Raw genomic sequence first — 19,346 nt, 5'->3', positions numbered from 1 at the left:
GATGGAATGTCTGATCTCGACGAGAGATGCGCGTCAAAGGACGGAGGGTGGCCAAGCAATCTGCTCATGCGCAGAGACGCTCATAATTCAACCGCTCCCATCTTCCAGCTCGCTCCGCACCTCTCATCCTGATCTCAGCCCCCGGTCTTGTCTTTTTCGCTGACACAGTGCCTTAAAACAATATATTCGCCCTTCAGACCATAGCCGCAAAACACCCGCAGACAGCCATGGCCAAAACTGCAATTGGTAAGGATGCGAGTAAGATTTTTCAGCATGGATTATTGTTAGAGTTTGTTATAGGGATGGAGGCTGAGATCTGCGTGGACACCTGCATCGTCCTCATTATTTTATTACAGTATATGGGCCCGTAGGGACGGCAGCCAAAAACTGCTCTTCTAGATTGGACATTTTATGAATGTTATGATTTTATATCAAGTGTAAGATTTATTTTGGTTAATATGTTGGCGCGACTGTTTTTTTCTTATTTATAGTGGTTTTATTTTACAACGCTGCACCTACTGCTGGTGATACGGCGGCGGCTCTAGTAGAAGCATAATGCAGAGAGACCCCACCCAATACGCCGGTCTGACTACCATTTCAACACAGCTTGACAGGCTGAGATATAATTCCTTTTTTCATTTATGTACTTTTATGAGTATACTCCTATAACGGTTATGTCGCTTGTTTGAGCTCGAATATGATAGAGAATCAATTTTAGGTGAATGAAAGGGGCGTGCTGACAACGCATTGAATTCAGTGGTTCATTTGTTGGGCTACAATAGTTAGTAATGTATTTGTTACCGTCATTTGGCTGATATGTATTAGGATCATTTGGCAGTTTTGTGTGTAAATGTGGGTTACATTTAATATATTAAACAAAAAGTATAAATGAATAAGGGCCTTGTCATCAATATCAGCCATGATAGGCCAATGCAAAACAATAAGGCCTAGAGTATTTTGTTTTAGTGGAGGATTCTACACTGAATTAAACTGTTCTATGTCAATATAACACACAATAAAGGGGGAGAGAAAACTATTTGTTGCTTTATCTCTTGTTTGACATTTTTCTGAGTTGTTTCTTAGTGGATCTGTAAAAGTGATTGATTATCCAAAAGAGTTGATTCTCTTTTCTGTCTGACAATAGAATTAGCCAACACTTAAAAGGCATAGGCCTACTTCCTGTTCTCTGATCTCTGTTTTACCTAGAAATATTTGCTCTTGGGCTTCCATAGTGCCGGAATGTATTCTATGTTCAGTAGGGCCTATATTCTATCATGGAATGGAAATGGATCCATGCAGTTCCATAGGATCTTAGTGATTCTGATGACATGTGGCAGCAGACTGTGTTGAGCAGTGAGCCATGGCACGCAGGTGTAGCAGGCCGCCAGACAGCAGGCTGGGATAGTGGCCAGCCCTGCAGCAATGGGCCGCTCCACACGCTGCTGGCCTTTGCAGCAGTTGGCTATTGACAATCTGCAGTCTTCTTCGGACAGAGCTCTCTCTCTCTCGCTCTCTGATGCTGTACCTTAGTGGAGTCAGGGCTACTAGTACCTAATACAGTAGGGTGATAGTAATACACTAGGTATTTATTTTGGTGTTGGTGTTGAGGTAGAGACTTTGTGTGTGCCATATGGGGCCCTGATCCAAAGGGTGCCATTTTGAATTTGGACAGAGCCTGTCTCTTCTAAATCCCTCCGTCACTATTGAAGTGATGACTTCCTCGTAATAATGACAATTTAAACACTATTAAGATAGAGTAGCATCTAGCCTTTAGCTAATGCCCATTAGCTTACTGTTATCAGATCATGATAGAATTCATTAATAGAGCTCAAGTTCAACTAAAAATCATGATCAGTTATGGGCTACTCTGGCAAGGCTTTTTATTATTTTATTTAACTAGGCAAGACAGTTAAGAACAAACTCTTATTTTCAATGACGGCCTAGGAACAGTGGGTTAACTGCCTGTTCAGGGGCAGAACCACAGATTTTTACCTTGTCAGCTTGGGGATTCGATCTAGCAACCTTTCAGGTTACTAGCTCAACGCTCTAACCACGAGGCTACCTGCCGCCCCAACCACTACCCACTAGGCTACCTACCTGCCGCCCCAACCACTACCCACTAGGCTACCTACCTGCCACCCCAACCACTACCCACTAGGCTACCTACCTGCCGCCCCATCCACTACCCACTAGGCTACCTACCTGCCGCCCCAACCACTACCCACTAGGCTACCTACCTGCCGCCCCAACCACTACCCACTAGGCTACCTACCTGCCGCCCCAACCACTACCCACTAGGCTACCTACCTGCCGCCCCAACCACTACCCACTAGGCTACCTACCTGCCGCCCCAACCACTACCCACTAGGCTACCTACCTGCCGCTTTAATACTGTCAGTGTGAAGCAAGCCTGTATGAATGTTCTCTATGGGCCACTCTGACTCGGACAAGGCTTTATACTGTCACTGTGAAGCAAGCCTGTATGAATGTTCTCTATGGGCCACTCTGACTCGGACAAGGCTTTATACTGTCACTGTGAAGCAAGCCTGTATGAATGTTCTCTATGGGCCACTCTGGCTCGGACAAGGCTTTATACTGTCACTGTGAAGCAAGCCTGTATGAATGTTCTCTATGGGCCACTCTGGCCCGCACAAGGCTTTAATTCTGTCAGTGTGAAGCAAGCCTGTATGAATGTTCTCTATGGGCCACTCTGGCCTGCACAAGGCTTTAATTCTGTCAGTGTGAAGCAAGCCTGTATGAATGTTCTCTATGGGCCACTCTGGCCTGCACAAGGCTTTATACTGTCACTGTGAAGCAAGCCTGTATGAATGTTCTCTATGGGCCGCTCTGGCCTGCACAAGGCTTTATACTGTCAGTGTGAAGCAAGCCTGTATGAATGTTCTCTATGGGCCGCTCTGGCTCAGACAAGGCTTTAATTCTGTCACTGTGAAGCAAGCCTGTATGAATGTTCTCTATGGGCCGCTCTGGCCCGCACAAGGCTTTAATTCTGTCACTGTGAAGCAAGCCTGTATGAATGTTCTCTATGGGCCACTCTGGCCCGCACAAGGCTTTAATTCTGTCAGTGTGAAGCAAGCCTGTATGAATGTTCTCTATGGGCCGCTCTGGCCTGCACAAGGCTTTATACTGTCACTGTGAAGCAAGCCTGTATGAATGTTCTCTATGGGCCGCTCTGGCCTGCACAAGGCTTTATACTGTCACTGTGAAGCAAGCCTGTATGAATGTTCTCTATGGGCCGCTCTGGCCTGCACAAGGCTTTATACTGTCACTGTGAAGCAAGCCTGTATGAATGTTCTCTATGGGCCACTCTGACTCGGACAAGGCTTTATACTGTCACTGTGAAGCAAGCCTGTATGAATGTTCTCTATGGGCCGCTCTGGCCTGCACAAGGCTTTATACTGTCACTGTGAAGCAAGCCTGTATGAATGTTCTCTATGGGCCGCTCTGGCCTGCACAAGGCTTTATACTGTCACTGTGAAGCAAGCCTGTATGAATGTTCTCTATGGGCCGCTCTGGCCTGCACAAGGCTTTATACTGTCACTGTGAAGCAAGCCTGTATGAATGTTCTCTATGGGCCACTCTGACTCGGACAAGGCTTTATACTGTCACTGTGAAGCAAGCCTGTATGAATGTTCTCTATGGGCCACTCTGGCCTGCACAAGGCTTTAATTCTGTCACTGTGAAGCAAGCCTGTATGAATGTTCTCTATGGGCCACTCTGGCCTGCACAAGGCTTTATACTGTCACTGTGAAGCAAGCCTGTATGAATGTTCTCTATGGGCCGCTCTGGCCTGCACAAGGCTTTATACTGTCACTGTGAAGCAAGCCTGTATGAATGTTCTCTATGGGCCGCTCTGGCCTGCACAAGGCTTTATACTGTCACTGTGAAGCAAGCCTGTATGAATGTTCTCTATGGGCCGCTCTGGCCTGCACAAGGCTTTATACTGTCACTGTGAAGCAAGCCTGTATGAATGTTCTCTATGGGCCGCTCTGGCCTGCACAAGGCTTTATACTGTCACTGTGAAGCAAGCCTGTATGAATGTTCTCTATGGGCCGCTCTGGCCTGCACAAGGCTTTATACTGTCACTGTGAAGCAAGCCTGTATGAATGTTCTCTATGGGCCGCTCTGGCCTGCACAAGGCTTTATACTGTCACTGTGAAGCAAGCCTGTATGAATGTTCTCTATGGGCCGCTCTGGCCTGCACAAGGCTTTATACTGTCACTGTGAAGCAAGCCTGTATGAATGTTCTCTATGGGCCACTCTGACCTGCACAAGGCTTTAATTATGTCACTGTGAAGCAAGCCTGTATGAATGTTCTCTATGGGCCACTCTGGCCTGCACAAGGCTTTATACTGTCACTGTGAAGCAAGCCTGTATGAATGTTCTCTATGGGCCGCTCTGGCCTGCACAAGGCTTTATACTGTCACTGTGAAGCAAGCCTGTATGAATGTTCTCTATGGGCCGCTCTGGCCTGCACAAGGCTTTATACTGTCACTGTGAAGCAAGCCTGTATGAATGTTCTCTATGGGCCGCTCTGGCCTGCACAAGGCTTTATACTGTCACTGTGAAGCAAGCCTGTATGAATGTTCTCTATGGGCCGCTCTGGCCTGCACAAGGCTTTATACTGTCACTGTGAAGCAAGCCTGTATGAATGTTCTCTATGGGCCGCTCTGGCCTGCACAAGGCTTTATACTGTCACTGTGAAGCAAGCCTGTATGAATGTTCTCTATGGGCCGCTCTGGCCTGCACAAGGCTTTATACTGTCACTGTGAAGCAAGCCTGTATGAATGTTCTCTATGGGCCGCTCTGGCCTGCACAAGGCTTTATACTGTCACTGTGAAGCAAGCCTGTATGAATGTTCTCTATGGGCCACAAGGCTTTATACTGTCACTGTGAAGCAAGCCTGTATGAATGTTCTCTATGGGCCACTCTGACTCGGACAAGGCTTTATACTGTCACTGTGAAGCAAGCCTGTATGAATGTTCTCTATGGGCCGCTCTGGCCTGCACAAGGCTTTATACTGTCACTGTGAAGCAAGCCTGTATGAATGTTCTCTATGGGCCGCTCTGGCCTGCACAAGGCTTTATACTGTCACTGTGAAGCAAGCCTGTATGAATGTTCTCTATGGGCCGCTCTGGCCTGCACAAGGCTTTATACTGTCACTGTGAAGCAAGCCTGTATGAATGTTCTCTATGGGCCGCTCTGGCCTGCACAAGGCTTTATACTGTCACTGTGAAGCAAGCCTGTATGAATGTTCTCTATGGGCCGCTCTGGCCTGCACAAGGCTTTATACTGTCACTGTGAAGCAAGCCTGTATGAATGTTCTCTATGGGCCGCTCTGGCCTGCACAAGGCTTTATACTGTCACTGTGAAGCAAGCCTGTATGAATGTTCTCTATGGGCCACTCTGACTCGGACAAGGCTTTATACTGTCACTGTGAAGCAAGCCTGTATGAATGTTCTCTATGGGCCGCTCTGGCCTGCACAAGGCTTTATACTGTCACTGTGAAGCAAGCCTGTATGAATGTTCTCTATGGGCCACTCTGGCTGCACAAGGCTTTATACTGTCACTGTGAAGCCCTGTATGAATGTTCTCTATGGGCCGCTCTGGCCTGCACAAGGCTTTATACTGTCACTGTGAAGCAAGCCTGTATGAATGTTCTCTATGGGCCGCTCTGGCCTGCACAAGGCTTTATACTGTCACTGTGAAGCAAGCCTGTATGAATGTTCTCTATGGGCCGCTCTGGCCTGCACAAGGCTTTATACTGTCACTGTGAAGCAAGCCTGTATGAATGTTCTCTATGGGCCGCTCTGGCCTGCACAAGGCTTTATACTGTCACTGTGAAGCAAGCCTGTATGAATGTTCTCTATGGGCCGCTCTGGCCTGCACAAGGCTTTATACTGTCACTGTGAAGCAAGCCTGTATGAATGTTCTCTATGGGCCACTCTGACTGTTTATACTGTCACTGTGAAGCAAGCCTGTATGAATGTTCTCTATGGGCCACTCTGGCCTGCACAAGGCTTTAATTCTGTCACTGTGAAGCAAGCCTGTATGAATGTTCTCTATGGGCCACTCTGGCCTGCACAAGGCTTTATACTGTCACTGTGAAGAAAGCCTGTATGAATGTTCTCTATGGGCCGCTCTGGCCTGCACAAGGCTTTATACTGTCACTGTGAAGCAAGCCTGTATGAATGTTCTCTATGGGCCGCTCTGGCCTGCACAAGGCTTTATACTGTCACTGTGAAGCAAGCCTGTATGAATATTCTCTATGGGCCGCTCTGGCCTGCACAAGGCTTTATACTGTCACTGTGAAGCAAGCCTGTATGAATGTTCTCTATGGGCCGCTCTGGCCTGCACAAGGCTTTATACTGTCACTGTGAAGCAAGCCTGTATGAATGTTCTCTATGGGCCACTCTGACTCGGACAAGGCTTTATACTGTCACTGTGAAGCAAGCCTGTATGAATGTTCTCTATGGGCCGCTCTGGCCTGCACAAGGCTTTATACTGTCACTGTGAAGCAAGCCTGTATGAATGTTCTCTATGGGCCGCTCTGGCCTGCACAAGGCTTTATACTGTCACTGTGAAGCAAGCCTGTATGAATGTTCTCTATGGGCCGCTCTGGCCTGCACAAGGCTTTATACTGTCACTGTGAAGCAAGCCTGTATGAATGTTCTCTATGGGCCGCTCTGGCCTGCACAAGGCTTTATACTGTCACTGTGAAGCAAGCCTGTATGAATGTTCTCTATGGGCCGCTCTGGCCTGCACAAGGCTTTATACTGTCACTGTGAAGCAAGCCTGTATGAATGTTCTCTATGGGCCGCTCTGGCCTGCACAAGGCTTTATACTGTCACTGTGAAGCAAGCCTGTATGAATGTTCTCTATGGGCCGCTCTGGCCTGCACAAGGCTTTATACTGTCACTGTGAAGCAAGCCTGTATGAATGTTCTCTATGGGCCACTCTGACTCGGACAAGGCTTTATACTGTCACTGTGAAGCAAGCCTGTATGAATGTTCTCTATGGGCCACTCTGGCCTGCACAAGGCTTTAATTCTGTCACTGTGAAGCAAGCCTGTATGAATGTTCTCTATGGGCCACTCTGGCCTGCACAAGGCTTTATACTGTCACTGTGAAGCAAGCCTGTATGAATGTTCTCTATGGGCCGCTCTGGCCTGCACAAGGCTTTATACTGTCACTGTGAAGCAAGCCTGTATGAATGTTCTCTATGGGCCGCTCTGGCCTGCACAAGGCTTTATACTGTCACTGTGAAGCAAGCCTGTATGAATGTTCTCTATGGGCCGCTCTGGCCTGCACAAGGCTTTATACTGTCACTGTGAAGCAAGCCTGTATGAATGTTCTCTATGGGCCGCTCTGGCCTGCACAAGGCTTTATACTGTCACTGTGAAGCAAGCCTGTATGAATGTTCTCTATGGGCCGCTCTGGCCTGCACAAGGCTTTATACTGTCACTGTGAAGCAAGCCTGTATGAATGTTCTCTATGGGCCACTCTGACTCGGACAAGGCTTTATACTGTCACTGTGAAGCAAGCCTGTATGAATGTTCTCTATGGGCCACTCTGACTCGGACAAGGCTTTATACTGTCACTGTGAAGCAAGCCTGTATGAATGTTCTCTATGGGCCGCTCTGGCCTGCACAAGGCTTTATACTGTCACTGTGAAGCAAGCCTGTATGAATGTTCTCTATGGGCCGCTCTGGCCTGCACAAGGCTTTATACTGTCACTGTGAAGCAAGCCTGTATGAATGTTCTCTATGGGCCGCTCTGGCCTGCACAAGGCTTTATACTGTCACTGTGAAGCAAGCCTGTATGAATGTTCTCTATGGGCCGCTCTGGCCTGCACAAGGCTTTATACTGTCACTGTGAAGCAAGCCTGTATGAATGTTCTCTATGGGCCGCTCTGGCCTGCACAAGGCTTTATACTGTCACTGTGAAGCAAGCCTGTATGAATGTTCTCTATGGGCCGCTCTGGCCTGCACAAGGCTTTATACTGTCACTGTGAAGCAAGCCTGTATGAATGTTCTCTATGGGCCGCTCTGGCCTGCACAAGGCTTTATACTGTCACTGTGAAGCAAGCCTGTATGAATGTTCTCTATGGGCCGCTCTGGCCTGCACAAGGCTTTATACTGTCACTGTGAAGCAAGCCTGTATGAATGTTCTCTATGGGCCACTCTGACTCGGACAAGGCTTTATACTGTCACTGTGAAGCAAGCCTGTATGAATGTTCTCTATGGGCCACTCTGGCCTGCACAAGGCTTTAATTCTGTCACTGTGAAGCAAGCCTGTATGAATGTTCTCTATGGGCCACTCTGGCCTGCACAAGGCTTTATACTGTCACTGTGAAGCAAGCCTGTATGAATGTTCTCTATGGGCCGCTCTGGCCTGCACAAGGCTTTATACTGTCACTGTGAAGCAAGCCTGTATGAATGTTCTCTATGGGCCGCTCTGGCCTGCACAAGGCTTTATACTGTCACTGTGAAGCAAGCCTGTATGAATGTTCTCTATGGGCCGCTCTGGCCTGCACAAGGCTTTATACTGTCACTGTGAAGCAAGCCTGTATGAATGTTCTCTATGGGCCGCTCTGGCCTGCACAAGGCTTTATACTGTCACTGTGAAGCAAGCCTGTATGAATGTTCTCTATGGGCCGCTCTGGCCTGCACAAGGCTTTATACTGTCACTGTGAAGCAAGCCTGTATGAATGTTCTCTATGGGCCACTCTGACTCGGACAAGGCTTTATACTGTCACTGTGAAGCAAGCCTGTATGAATGTTCTCTATGGGCCACTCTGACTCGGACAAGGCTTTATACTGTCACTGTGAAGCAAGCCTGTATGAATGTTCTCTATGGGCCGCTCTGGCCTGCACAAGGCTTTATACTGTCACTGTGAAGCAAGCCTGTATGAATGTTCTCTATGGGCCGCTCTGGCCTGCACAAGGCTTTATACTGTCACTGTGAAGCAAGCCTGTATGAATGTTCTCTATGGGCCGCTCTGGCCTGCACAAGGCTTTATACTGTCACTGTGAAGCAAGCCTGTATGAATGTTCTCTATGGGCCGCTCTGGCCTGCACAAGGCTTTATACTGTCACTGTGAAGCAAGCCTGTATGAATGTTCTCTATGGGCTGCTCTGGCCTGCACAAGGCTTTATACTGTCACTGTGAAGCAAGCCTGTATGAATGTTCTCTATGGGCCGCTCTGGCCTGCACAAGGCTTTATACTGTCACTGTGAAGCAAGCCTGTATGAATGTTCTCTATGGGCCGCTCTGGCCTGCACAAGGCTTTATACTGTCACTGTGAAGCAAGCCTGTATGAATGTTCTCTATGGGCCGCTCTGGCCTGCACAAGGCTTTATACTGTCACTGTGAAGCAAGCCTGTATGAATGTTCTCTATGGGCCTCTCTGGCCTGCACAAGGCTTTATACTGTCAGTGTGAAGCAAGCCTGTATGAATGATCTTTATTCCACAGTCAATAAACAGCATAATGACAATGTTATCTCCTATAGGTGCCATTATAGTGTCTGACTTTGGTTGTGTCAAAAATGGCACCCTGTTCCCTATAGTGCTTTACTTTTGCACTATATAGAGAATAGGGTGCTAAAGCACTATATAGGGAATAGGGGGCCATTTTGACCTCCTCCACATAGCAGTGTTAACAGTCTGGTGTGTTTGTATTCCCTCAGCATACAAAGAGAAGGTGAAGGAGCTGTCTGTCTTCTCCCTCATCTGCTCCTGCTTTTATCCAGAGGCACGCAACAAGCTGGTCGTCTGTGAGTTCCAAGGTAAGAACCAGGTCACACGAGAGGTAAGAACCAATCAGGATAGGAAAGTTACTACAGATATTGCAGGAGTTTCCTCCTGAAATCCGACATGTCTGTGGTAAGGACAGCTTGGTAGCTGATTATCTCCCAAGGGTGGGCAGGTAATACGTTTTGTGTTTTGCGTTTAGCCAGTTTGTTGCCCCGGATCACAATTTATTTTGAGTATCGTCTTGGCTGAGCTCGTTCCGAGGGGACGAGAGTTATAGAAGCGTACGTGAGTTTTTCAAAAAACACGTGAGTTTTAGGAAACTATAAGAAAAATAAAAAAGAGATTGTAAAATAAAAAATATTAAAAAATAAAACTATTTACTGTATATATATATAAAATACCAGTCAGAAGTTTTACACACCTACGGTTTTTCAACAGGACAATGACCCAACACACCTCCAGGTAACCTCAAATGCAAAGGGTGGCTACTTTGAAGAATCTTAAATATAAAATATGTTTTGATTTATTTAACACTTTTTGGTTACTACATGATTCCATATGTGTTCTTTCATCATTTTGATGTCTTCTACAATGTAGAAAATAGTAAAAATAATGAAAACCCCTGGAATGAGTAGGTGTGTCCAAACTTTTGACTGGTACTGTATAGATGGTGCTGTATAGATGGTGCAACACTGGTACTGTATAGATGGTACAACACTGGTACTGTACTGGTACTGTATAGATGGTACTGTATAGATGGTACTGGTATTGTATAGATGGTACAACACTGGTATTGTATAGATGGTATTGTATAGATGGTACTGTATAGATGGTACTGTATAGATGGTACTGTATAGATGGTACTGGTATTGTATAGATGGTACAACACTGGTATTGTATAGATGGTACTGTATAGATGGTACTGTATAGATGGTACTGTATAGATGGTACTGTATAGATGGTACTGTATAGATGGTACTGGTATTGTATAGATGGTACAACACTGGTATTGTATACATGGTACTGTATAGATGGTACAACACAGGTCCTGTACTGGTACTGTATAGATGGTACTGTATAGATGGTACAACACAGGTACTGTACTGGTACTGTATAGATGGTACAACACTGGTACTGTATAGATGGTACAACACTGGTACTGTACTGATACTGTATAGATGGTACAACACTGGTACTGTATAGATGGTACTGTATAGATGGTACAACACGGGTACTGTACTGGTACTGTATAGATGGTACAACACCGGTACTGTATAGATGGTACTGTATAGATGGTACTGTATAGATAGTACAACACTGGTACAACACTGGTACTGTATAGATGGTACAACACTGGTACTGTATAGATGGTACAACACTGGTACTGTACTGATACTGTATAGATGGTACAACACCGGTACTGTATAGATGGTACTGTATAGATGGTACTGTATAGATAGTACAACACTGGTACAACACTGGTACTGTATAGATGGTACTGTATAGATGGTACTGTATAGATGGTACTGTATAGATAGTACAACACTGGTACAACACTGGTACTGTATAGATGGTACAACACTGGTACTGTATAGATGGTACTGTATAGATGGTACTGTATAGATAGTACAACACTGGTACAACACTGGTACTGTATAGATGGTACAACACTGGTACTGTATAGATGGTACTGTATAGATGGTACTGTATAGATAGTACAACACTGGTACAACACTGGTACTGTATAGATGGTACAACACTGGTACTGTATAGATGGTACTGTATAGATGGTACTGTATAGATGGTACTGTATAGATAGTACAACACTGGTACAACACTGGTACTGTATAGACGGTACAGCACTGGTACTGTATAGATGGTACTGTATAGATGGTACTGTATAGATGGTACTGTATAGATGGTACTGTATAGATAGTACAACACTGGTACAACACTGGTACTGTATAGATGGTACAACACTGGTACTGTATAGATGGTACTGTATAGATAGTACAACACTGGTACAACACTGGTACTGTATAGATGGTACAACACTGGTACTGTATAGATAGTACAACACTGGTACAACACTGGTACTGTATAGATGGTACAACACTGGTACTGTATAGATGGTACTGTATAGATGGTACTGTATAGATGGTACTGTATAGATAGTACAACACTGGTACAACACTGGTACTGTATAGATGGTACAACACTGGTACTGTATAGATGGTACTCCTTTAGTTGGCGTGCCCTGTTTTGATTTCTAGACAAAAAAATCCTTTATCTGTTTTCATTTTGCTCTACTTTATGGTTTACTTACTGTCTCCAAGTTTGGTGTTGGTTTTCTTTTGTTTGCCTCTTCTTGGGTGAATTTAGTGGGTCTCATGGTGGGTATCTTTTGTGTTCAAATCAAATCAAATCAAATCAAATTTTATTTGTCACATACACATGGTTAGCAGATGTTAATGCGAGTGTAGCGAAATGCTTGTGCTTCTAGTTCCGACAATTCCAGTTGTTGTTGCTAGCCAACTTTTAGTGGACACACACATGAGTGTCTTTCAGAACCCGTCCTCAAACCCCACCTGTTTTGTTTTGGTTGTTGGTCAGGGACTCTTTGTTAGTTCCCCCTTTTGTTTGAGTGAAATTTTTTGTTTCCTTGCAGGGGAACGTAACAAAACATTTTTTAATTCCAATGCGTCATTTTTCAGATCAAGTCAAAGCATTGTAGTCTGAATTTCACTGTAGTTGACCTGATGCCATTTCAGCTCAATCCAGGAGCTGTGCCCTTTATTGTATTTGTGGATATTTATTTATTGTTTTGGATGTCCTCCTGAATTGAAGAACATTACTTTATTGTCCAAAGTACATGGATGTCCAACAGAGAACTGTCTCATTGTAGTGAGGTGCGTACTGGTGGCAGAGAAGTCAGGCGCAGGAGAGCGGAAACTGATTTACAACGGTGTCCTTTAATATCCATGAACCACCGTAAACAGAACAATACAATAAATTGGTCAAACAAACACAAGAATGCAATAGGAAGACACTGGCTATCATGTCAATTACCAACCATCCTGGACTGGACCAGCATTACCAACCATCCTGGACTAGACCAAAATTACCAACCATCCTAGACTGGATCAGCGTTACCAACCATCCTGGACTGGACCAACATTACCAACCATCCTGGACTCGACCAACATTACCAACCATCCTGGACTCGACCAACATTACCAACCATCCTGGACTCGACCAACATTACCAACCATCCTGGACTCGACCAATATTACCAACCATCCTGGACTCGACCAACATTACCAACCATCCTGGACTGGACCAACATTACCAACCATCCTGGACTGGATCAACATTACCAACCATCCTGGACTGGACCAACATTACCAACCATCCTGGACTGGACCAACATTACCAACCATCCTGGACTGGACCAACATTACCAACCATCCTGGACTGGACCAACATTACCAACCATCCTGGACTGGACCAACATTACCAACCATCCTGGACTGGACCAACATTACCAACCATCCTGGACTGGACCAACATTACCAACCATCCTGGACTGGATCAACATACTGTAACCAACGACGTCCAAGATATGGAAAAAAGAACAGCTACAATCCATTTGAAACTGGACGCCTTTGTAAATACCTGGACCAAATGGACATCATATATTAACCAAAAAACTACAGAACCTGTCTAAACAACAGACCACAGACCCCAGAAGACGAGAAGACCAGACCCCAGAACACAGAAGACCAGACCCCAGAAGACCAGACCCAATAACTTGGAAGACCAGACCTCAGAAGACCAGACCTCAGAAGACCAGAACCCAGAAGACCAGACCCCAGAACACAGAAGACCAGACCCCAGAACACAGAAGACCAGACTCCAGAAGACCAGAACCCAGAAGACCAGACCCCAGAAGACCAGTCCCCAGAAGACCAGAACACAGAAGACCAGACCCCAGAAGACCAGACCCCAGAACCCAGAAGACCAGACCTCAAAACCCAGAAGATCCGACCCCAGAAAGCCAGACCCCAGAACCCAGAAGACCAGACCCCAGAAGACCAGACCCCAGAAGACCAGACCCACAGAAAAAAATAACACATCTTTTCACTTGTTTTCAGACATGGAGGTGAAGCCAATCAACAAGCGGGCGTCGGGCCAGGCCTTTGAGGTGATTCTGAAGCCCCCATCCCCGGTGTCAGATGCGGCCCACAGCATCGCTTCGCCTCCCAAGAGGGAAGTGTCCCTAGAGGACATCCAGAAGAAATTGGAGGCAGCTGAGGACCGGAGGAGGGTGAGTAGTAGAACTATAGAACTAGAATGATAAAAACAGTAGGCACACTCTAAGAAAAAAGATCCCAAAAGTGTTCTTCGGCTGTCCCCTTAGTAGAACCCTTTTTGGTTCCATGGTTCTACCTGGAACCAAAATTACTGCTGTCTGATAGCACCTGTTTTTCCTTAGAGTGTATAGAATTCTAGATCTTTGAGTTGGCAACCCCAGGGCCCTGCGTTTTGATATAATCATTAATATCCATATAATTAGAATCAACAGAACAGCTGTCCCATTCAAGTTCATATTCCGTGGTGGATGGATCGGCGGCCATATTGAATGTACCAGTCAAATTACTATTGCCTGGGCCTCCCGGGTGGCGCAGTGGTCTAGGGCACTGCATCGCAGCGCTAGCTGTGCCACCAGAGACTCTGGGTTTGCGCCCAGGCTCTGTCGCAGCCGGCCACGACCGGGAGGTCCGTGGGGCGACGCACAATTGGCCTAGCGTCGTCCGGGTTAGGGAGGGCTTGGCCGGTAGGGATATCCTTGCCTCATCGCGCACCAGCGACTCCTGTGGCGGGCCGGGCGCAATGCGCGCCAACCAAGGTAGCCAGGTGCACAGGGTTTCCTCCGACATATTGGTGCGGCTGGCTTCCGGGTTGGATGTGCGCTTTGTTAAAGAAGCAGTGCGGCTTGGTTGGGTTGTGTTTCGGAGGACGCATGGCTTTCGACCTTCGTCTCTCCCGAGCCCGTACGGGAGTTGTAGCGATGAGACAAGATAGTAATTGCTAACAATTGGATACCACGAAAGTGGGGAGAAAAGGGGGTTCAAATTTAAAATAAATAAAACTTTAAAAAAAAATACTATTGTCTGAGGTGCTTTGACCATTCTAGTAATTCCAACTCTATGGTGACATCCATGGTCTCTCTGTGGTCCAGTCCCAGGAGGCCCAGGTGCTGAGGGCCCTGGCAGAGAAGAGGGAGCATGAGAGGGATGTGCTGCTCAAGGCCATGGAAGAGAACAACAACTTCAGCAAAATGGCAGAGGAGAAGCTCACCATGAAGATGGAGCAAATCAAGGAGAACCGGGAGGCCCACCTGGCAGCCATGATGGAACGCCTGCAGGAGAAGGTGAGAGAAGACTGGCCAGTAGTACTGTAGAAGTAGTAATGGAGTAGTAGAACCAGTAGTAGTATAAGTAGTAGTAGTAATAGTAGTAGCAGTAGTAATGGAGTAGTAGTAGTAGTAGATGTAGTAGTAGTAGTAGTAATAATGGAGTACTAGTAGTAGTATTAGTATTAGTATAAGTAGTAGTATTAGTAGTAGCAGTAGTACAGTAGTAGTAGTAGTAGTAGTAATGGAGTAGAAAAAGAAAAAACAAAGCCAATGAACAAACTGAGACTGATTAAAATGTAAAGAAATGACAGTCAGATAGGCATGGTCAGTCAAATAGGCTACAACCACTAATACTACTACTACTACTACTACTCCATTACTACTACTACTACTACTACTACTACTACTACTCCATTACTATTACTACTACTACTACTACTACGGTACATCTGCTACTACTAATACTACGATTACTGCTACTACTACTGTACTACTGTTACTACTAATACTAATACTACTACTAGCGGTAGTAGTAATGGAGTAATAGTAGTAATACTGTGGAAGTAGTAGTAGTAGTAGTAGTAGTAGTGGCAGTAACGGAATAGTAGTAGTAGTAGTAGTAGTACTGTAGTATTAGTAATGTGGTAGTAGTAGTAGTAGTACTATTGTAGTAGTAGTAGTAGTAATAGTAGTAGTAGCAGTAGTAGTACTGCAGTAGTAGTAGTAATGGAGTAGTAGTAGTAGCAGTAGTAGTTGCAGAAATTGAATAATAGTAGTAGAATTAGTAGTACTGTAGTAGCAGTAGTATAAGTAGTGGTAGCAGTAGTAGTAGTAGTAGTGTAGTAGCAGTAATAGAGTAGTAGTAGTAGTAGTAGTAGTAGTAGTATTACTAGTAGTAGCAATGGAGTAGTAGTAGTAGTAATGGAGTAGTAGAAGTAGTAGTAGTGTAGTGGTAGTAGTAGTAGTAGCAGTAGTAGTAGTAATGGAGTAGTAGTAGTGGTAGTAGTATTAGTAGTAGTAGTCGTAGTAATATAACTACGACTACACTACTACTCCATTAATACTAATGCCAGTATTAGTATTAGTATTAGTATTAGAAGCAGTAGTAGTAGTAGTAGTAGTAGTAGTAGTATTAGTAGTAGCAATAGGATTGTACTTGTGGTAGAAGTAGTAGTAGTAGTATTAGTATTAGTAGTAGCAGTAGGACTGTAGTAGTAGCAGTAGTAATGAAGTAGTAGTAGTAGTAGTAGTAGTAGTATTAGTATTAGTAGTAGTAGCAGTAGTAGTAGTAGTAGTAGTAATACTACTACTACTACAGTATTACTACTACTAATAATACTGCTACTACTACTAATACTACTACTACTACTAATACAGTCCTACTGCTACTACTATTACTAATACTACTACTACTACTACCACAGTACTAATGCTACTACTAATACTAATACACCTACCGACAGTAGTATTAATGGAGTAGTAGTCGTAGTAGTATTACTACGGCTACTACTACTGCTACTAATACTACTACTACTAATACTACTACTACTACTTCTACTACTACTACTACAGTACTACTGCTACTACTAATACTAATACTACAATTACTACCACTGTACTACTGCTACTACTACTACTACTACTACTACTACTAGCAGTAGTATCAATGGAGTAGCAGTAGTAGTAGTAATATTAGTATCATAATAGTGGCAGTAATACTAGTAGTAGTTGTAGTAATAATGGAGTACTAGTAGTAGTAGTAGTAGCAATGGAGTAGTAGTAGTAGTAATACTGTAGTAGTAGTAGTAGTTGCAGTAATGGAATAGTAGTAGTAGTAGTAGTAATAGTAGTAATAGTACTGTAGTAGTAGTAATGGAGTAGTAGTAGTAGTAGTGGTATAAGTAGTAATAGCAGTAGTAGTAGTGTAGTAGCAATAATAGAGTAGTAGTCGTAGTAGTAGTAGTATTAGTAGTAGTAGCAATGGAGTAGTAGTAGTAGTAGTAGTAGTAATGGAGTAGTAGCAGTAGAAGTAGTAGTAGTGTAGTAGTCGTAGTAGTAGTAGTAGTATTAGTAGTAATAGCAATGGAGTAGTAGTAGTAGTAATGGAGTAGTAGCAGTAGAAGTAGTAGTAGTTGTAGCAGTAGTAGTAGTACTGTAGTAGTAGTAGCAATGGAGTAGTAGTAGTAGTAATACAGTAGTAGCAGTAGAAGTAGTGATAGTGTAGTAGTAGCAGTAGTAGTAATACTGTAGTAGCAGTAGTAGTAGTACTGTAGAAGTAGTACTGGTGTAGTCATGGAGTAGTAGTAGTAGTAGTAGTATTAGTACTATAGTAGTAGTAATGAAGTAGTAGTAGTAGTAGTAGTAGTAGTGGTAGTAGTAATGTAGTAGTGGTAGTAGTAGTAGTGGTAGTAGTAATGTAGTATTGTAGTAGTAGTAGTATTAGTAGTAGTGTACCAGTAGTAATAGAGTAGTAGCAGTAGCAGTAGTAGTAGTAATGTAGTAGTAGTTGTAATAGTAGTAGTAGTAGTATTGTAGTAGTATTAATGGAGTTGTAGTGGTAGTAGTAGTAGTAGTAGTAGTAGAGACAATCCAGTTCAGTAGCAGTGAGCTAGCTCCCTTCTCCTACTGTAGAGCGTTAGAGAGGTGTAGGTCTTCTCATCCTCATCACATCTCTCCAGAGTCAGGAGGCAGTCTGAGCACGTTGTCAGGAGAACCTCAGAAACAGGGATGGGGGTCACTGAGGTCCATGTGTTATTGTCATGCAGAGTGAAGTTAGAGTTGATCCTGAAGCATCAGAGTCTGATCCGGAATACTGAAGCCAAAGAAGTCTAAGACCTCTATCCAGGCACTGTGTAATACGGTATTCAGTATTAGCTACCAGTGGTATTACTAGTATGAGTACTGTAGTAATAGTAGTACTGTATTAGTACTACTGTCGTAATAGTAATACTGTAGTAGTAGAACTGTAAATCTAGTAGTAGTTGCAGTACTGTAGTAGTTGTAGTAGTAGAAGTAGTAGTAATAGTAATACTGTAGTACTACTGTTGTAGTAGTAGTAGTAGTAGTAGTAGTACTGTAATAGTAGTAGTAGTAGCAGTACTGTAGAAGTTGTAGTAGTAGTCATAATAGTAATACCATAGTAGTACTTCTGTAATAGTAGTAGTAGTAGTAGTGTAGTAGTAGTAGTAGTAGTAGTATTAGTAGTAGTAGTATTGAAATAGTAGTAGTAGTACTGTAGTTGTAGTAGTAGTAGTAGTATTTAATTTGTAGTAGTAGTAGTACTGCAGTAGCAGTACTAGTTCTGTGGTAGTAGTAATGGTATTGTAGTAATGGTGTAGCAGGATAGTAATGTAATAGTAATGTAAGATGGAGCAGATCAAGGAGAACCGCCATGCCAACCTGGCAGCCATGATGGAACGCCTGCAGGAGAAGGTGTGATCTAGAATTAGAATGATAGAACTAGAATGAAAATAGAGACTTCATTCTAAGAGACCACTAGGGGTGCATCCTGCCTGTGTAAGCTACAGCTCTAACTTCCTGTCCAGTGTGGATGTTAACTTCCTCCTCTCTATCTGTGGTGTCTGTGACCTGTGTTTCAGGAGAGACACGCAGCCGTGGTGCGCAGGAACAAAGAGCTGAGGGAGGAGCTGACAGCGTGAGCCCCACCTCTCCCCAACATCCACCAATCACGTCCCCCAACCCAGCCTCACCCCTGGAAACTCCACAGCAGACAGCAAGCCCTGGAGTCCTGGAAGGTGGAGGACTTCACTACCAACACACTACACCACCCACCCTGACCCATCCATACACACACACACACACACACACACACACACACACACACACACACACACACACACACACACACACACACACACACACACACACACCAGTATTAACAGTATTTTCCATTAGATAATTAATTATTTGTTTTTTTCCAAAGGAGAAAAAAATCAACAACATGAAAACATGGGTATTATTTTGTAAATACTTCATTTTTGTATCTATCTTGATGGGTAGGCTAGGCTGATTGAGCACAAACAAGTGTATCAAATGCACTGTGTTGTACAATTTCAAATGTTTCTTTTGTTATCTAATTATTTATTGGTTCTTGAAATTTGAATCTACAATCATTTCTTTGTGAAAGTCTTTT

The 19,346-nt window shown here is 44.4% G+C and overlaps 1 protein-coding gene across 1 annotated transcript; it reads left to right on the top strand.

Annotated features, from left to right (window-relative positions):
- The first annotated feature begins 107 nt into the window (after positions 1-107).
- Positions 108-19,080, top strand: LOC139400096 (stathmin-2-like). The gene is made up of 5 exons (XM_071145130.1): positions 108-246; positions 9,708-9,806; positions 13,929-14,101; positions 15,017-15,208; positions 18,793-19,080. The coding sequence occupies exons 1-5, from the start codon at positions 228-230 to the stop codon at positions 18,850-18,852; spliced, it is 543 nt and encodes a 180-aa protein (XP_071001231.1). The 5' UTR covers positions 108-227; the 3' UTR covers positions 18,853-19,080.
- Positions 19,081-19,346: the final 266 nt, after the last annotated feature.

The sequence above is a fragment of the Oncorhynchus clarkii genome, unplaced genomic scaffold (genome assembly GCF_045791955.1).
Source record: "Oncorhynchus clarkii lewisi isolate Uvic-CL-2024 unplaced genomic scaffold, UVic_Ocla_1.0 unplaced_contig_10375_pilon_pilon, whole genome shotgun sequence".
Taxonomy (NCBI): Eukaryota; Metazoa; Chordata; class Actinopteri; order Salmoniformes; family Salmonidae; genus Oncorhynchus; species Oncorhynchus clarkii.
Note: the sequence above shows the minus strand (reverse complement) of the source record. Positions and strands in the feature narration are given on the sequence as shown.